This window comes from Etheostoma cragini, chromosome 2, assembly GCF_013103735.1.
Source record: "Etheostoma cragini isolate CJK2018 chromosome 2, CSU_Ecrag_1.0, whole genome shotgun sequence".
Classification (NCBI taxonomy): Eukaryota; Metazoa; Chordata; class Actinopteri; order Perciformes; family Percidae; genus Etheostoma; species Etheostoma cragini.
In genome coordinates this window covers 28872884-28876220 of record NC_048408.1, presented here as the reverse complement: position 1 = coordinate 28876220, position 3337 = coordinate 28872884, and the positions used below count along the sequence as shown (strand labels likewise).

At 44.8% G+C, this 3337-nt stretch overlaps 1 protein-coding gene across 1 annotated transcript in view; it reads left to right on the top strand.

The window, feature by feature from the left end:
• The first annotated feature begins 927 nt into the window (after nt 1-927).
• The window catches only part of LOC117961823 (slit homolog 1 protein-like), a 71397-nt gene continuing 68987 nt past the window's right edge, over nt 928-3337 (top strand). Inside the window, exon 1 of the mRNA XM_034900762.1 lies at nt 928-1650. Coding sequence (XP_034756653.1) covers nt 1328-1650 — 323 coding nt within the window. The 5' untranslated portion in view covers nt 928-1327. The remainder of the gene's footprint in view (nt 1651-3337) is intronic.

The window sequence follows — 3337 nt, the reverse complement described above, 5'->3', positions numbered from 1 at the left end:
AAGCAATTTTTTCACTTTGAGCTCTACAAAATTAGAGCTCAAAGCTAGAAAATTAGGTCAATTTTTTCTACTGTGGCAGTTCACGGCCCATAAAGGTACTAAACTCATTTCAGGCTTAGCTTCCAGTGGCTTTACCCTCCACCACAAACTGGTTTTTTTCATCTCCTCTATTATTCTTGGTAATATGGCACTCACAAAGGCTGAAGCCAGCGTTTCTGTGAATATAAAAAAAAAAAGCAACTCAGCCACACTCCATTTGAATTTCAGAGCCTTGCCAGTGAATTCATAAAAGACCTCTGAGTAAGCTCTGTGGCAGCTTATGGCATCCCAGTTATGCCAGTCTCACCAGAAACCCCCCCCCTTCCCAACCCACCAAGTTCCTGCAGCCCCGGGGGGCTCTCTTGGCACTGAGCTGTGGCAAAAAATATGATTGGCAACCCTCCAAATTGTTTTTTCTTTCCATGAATTGTTTCTCCATTTCTGCCCTCACATTTTCGCTGGGGCTTCCTGGTCGAATGCTTCTGTTTATAATCACGATTTTCTCTCTCTCTCTCTCTCTCCCCCTTCCTCCCTCTCTCTTCTCATCATGTCCCTGCAGCCTTGGGCTCTTTTCTTTTCCAAGGGAAGAGAGCACATGTGGGTGAGAGCGATAGACAAACACAGGGAGAGGGGAAAAGAGAGAGAAAAAAGGCTGCCGTCACTCGAGGTGGTGGCTCCCGCTACTGCTGTCACTGAATAGATGTGAGTTCACTCCGGGTGCTGTGTGTGGTGTGTGTGTGTGTCTGTGTGTGTGTGTGTGGTGTGTGTGTTTTTAACGGGGGGTGGGGGGGTGGCGTGGGAGGAGCCTTGGTGCTGTTATTTGTAAAAGCTTTTGATGGATGATTGCTCTGTGTGTGTGTGTGTGTGTGTGTGTGTGTGTGTGTGTGTGAGATAGAGGGAGTCCCCCCCTTCCCTTTTTTTTCTAGTGGCTCCCTGTTCAGTGCACAATGACTCAATGAAAAGTGGAGGGGAGAGGCAAACACACTGTACAGCTGCACTAGAGAGAGAGAGCAGAGAACACAGGAGAGTAGAAGAAGAGACGCCAATTTGAAGTAGCTTTAAAGCCGGAGACAAGAAGAAGACGATATACTTGTCTTTTTATTCACCCGGCTGTCTTTCTCTCTGTGAAAGGCCACTTTGGCATCAAGTGGCAGCCGTTCAGTCCGAGGTAAACTTCACCTGACTGTGCTGCTGTTTGTCTCAGCCTCTTCAAACATTCTATTCATTGTACTTGAGGCATTTTCTTCCACTTTAGTCGTGCTGGTGGTCAGTCATCCCTGGGAGAAGGATGGTGAAGAAGGGGATAGGATCTGTTGACTGCTTTCTGCAGTGTGCCGGAGTGCCGCAGGAGAGCAGGATGCCTGCTGGGAGAAGCAGTGATGGAGCTGGGTCAGGAGGTTGCGGGACGGCAGCGTTGGCAGCAACCCCGGGTCGGGCTCTTCGCTCTGGGCTGCGGACGATGCTGGCGTGGGGCGTCCTGGTGCTGGTGGCGGGATGGGGAGGTGTGGAGGCTTGCCCAACTCCCTGCAGCTGCCTGGGGAACACGGTGGACTGCCACGGCCTGGGGATCCACTCCGTACCCAGAAACATCCCCAGAGGGACTGAGAGGCTGTGAGTACTCTGTACTGACCACGCGTGTGTTCATATTTGTTTATACTTCTGGGGACCATATGATCAAAGTGACGGCATGTCACTGCTTCAAGATCCAGTTTAAAGTTTGGATTAGGGTGACTGTGAAGGTCCTCACAAGTATAATAAAACATAGATATATATCTGATGGATGTGTCTCTAAAAAACAGAGGAAGAGAAAGGAGGAGTTTCATGTTGTTTGTGTGGATGGAAATGAGTCTGTCGTCAATTTAATTATTAGTTTGAGTTACCGTGTTTGCAGGAATTTCATAGTATCCTGTGTGTATTTCTCTGTGTGTGCTTTATGTTACATATGTTTGTATGTACATATGTTACTTGTTTGTTGCAGTGCCTCTTCTCTTCGTTCTCCTTCCAGCTCTCTTTACCGGTAGTCTGTACTATATATCACACTCACACTTCGACTCTCCACTTGACTCCCGGGATTTAGAGTGCGCCATCATTGCTCTTTCCTGCAATTTTCTCTGAATCATTTTTTTCATACTTCACATACCTCATGCATCGTGCACATGCTTCCTCATCTATTAGTGAAACATTCCAGGGATATCTTATTTTTCTCTCCCCCTGCTCTTTTCTTTTTCCACTCTTATCTGTTTCTTTTTCATCTTAAACAATATAACTGCAAAACCTTCAGAAAAATGTAATACAATTTCATTTTATTTCTATATATTGTTCCTCTGAAATTGCTTTTCTTCCTTTTCAAGACAAGTCTATTTTTTCACAGTAAAAGTGTGTCTTTAATTTGGTTTAGACAAATCCCTGAAGGGGGGTTTCACTTACTGTGACTCAATCTCGCTTTGCCAGACCTTCCTCCACAGTGCTGCACAGGAAGGTCTGGCTAGTCCACACAGGATTCTGGGATGGGAGATTAACGGGCTCTGGTTTTTTGGCATTTTTTAAACCAATCACAATTGCCATGAGCAGCTGTAAAATAGCCTAAGGAAGGAAGTTGTTTTGGTGGAACGAGTACGTTCAACAGTTGTTTTAGTCGTGCGAGAGAGAACTCTGATTGGACAGATGGTCTATCTAGCGGTCTGGATTTACCCTGTAGAGATCTGAGGAGGAGTTGACCATAGTCCTCATAAATTCACTGGAGTTTAAAATTCCAACGCAAAGAAAGCGGAAGATAATGGACAATGGCAAATTTCCTGCGGCATCAGAGTAAATCCAGCAGAAAAATGTTGTGAATATAGACTACACTTACTGTAGAAGTCAATATTTATCTAGCTAACTACTGTATTTTCAGACATTGCAGATCCAATTTTCTTCACTTTGAGAACTAACATTTTGCTTTAAAGCAACACTAGAGAACTTTTTGTAACTTAAAATAATGTTTCCAAAATCGTTTCAGTGGTTCATCAACTCGTAACAGGGTAAACGGCACTAATGCATTTGCTTCACAGCTCTCTATTTGCCCTAACCGCACTATCCAATTGACCCAGATGGGGTAGCGGATCTGTAGTTCCAATGAGACTTAATGGAATCTTTCCACTTCTAACCTATCGGAGGACTGAAACGGGGAAAATTCCCTAGTGTTACTTTAAAGGTCCCATGACATGCTGCTCTTTGGATGCTTTTATATAGACCTTAGTGGTCCCCTAATCCTGTATCTGAAGTCTCTTTTATATAGACCTTAGTGGTCCCTAATACT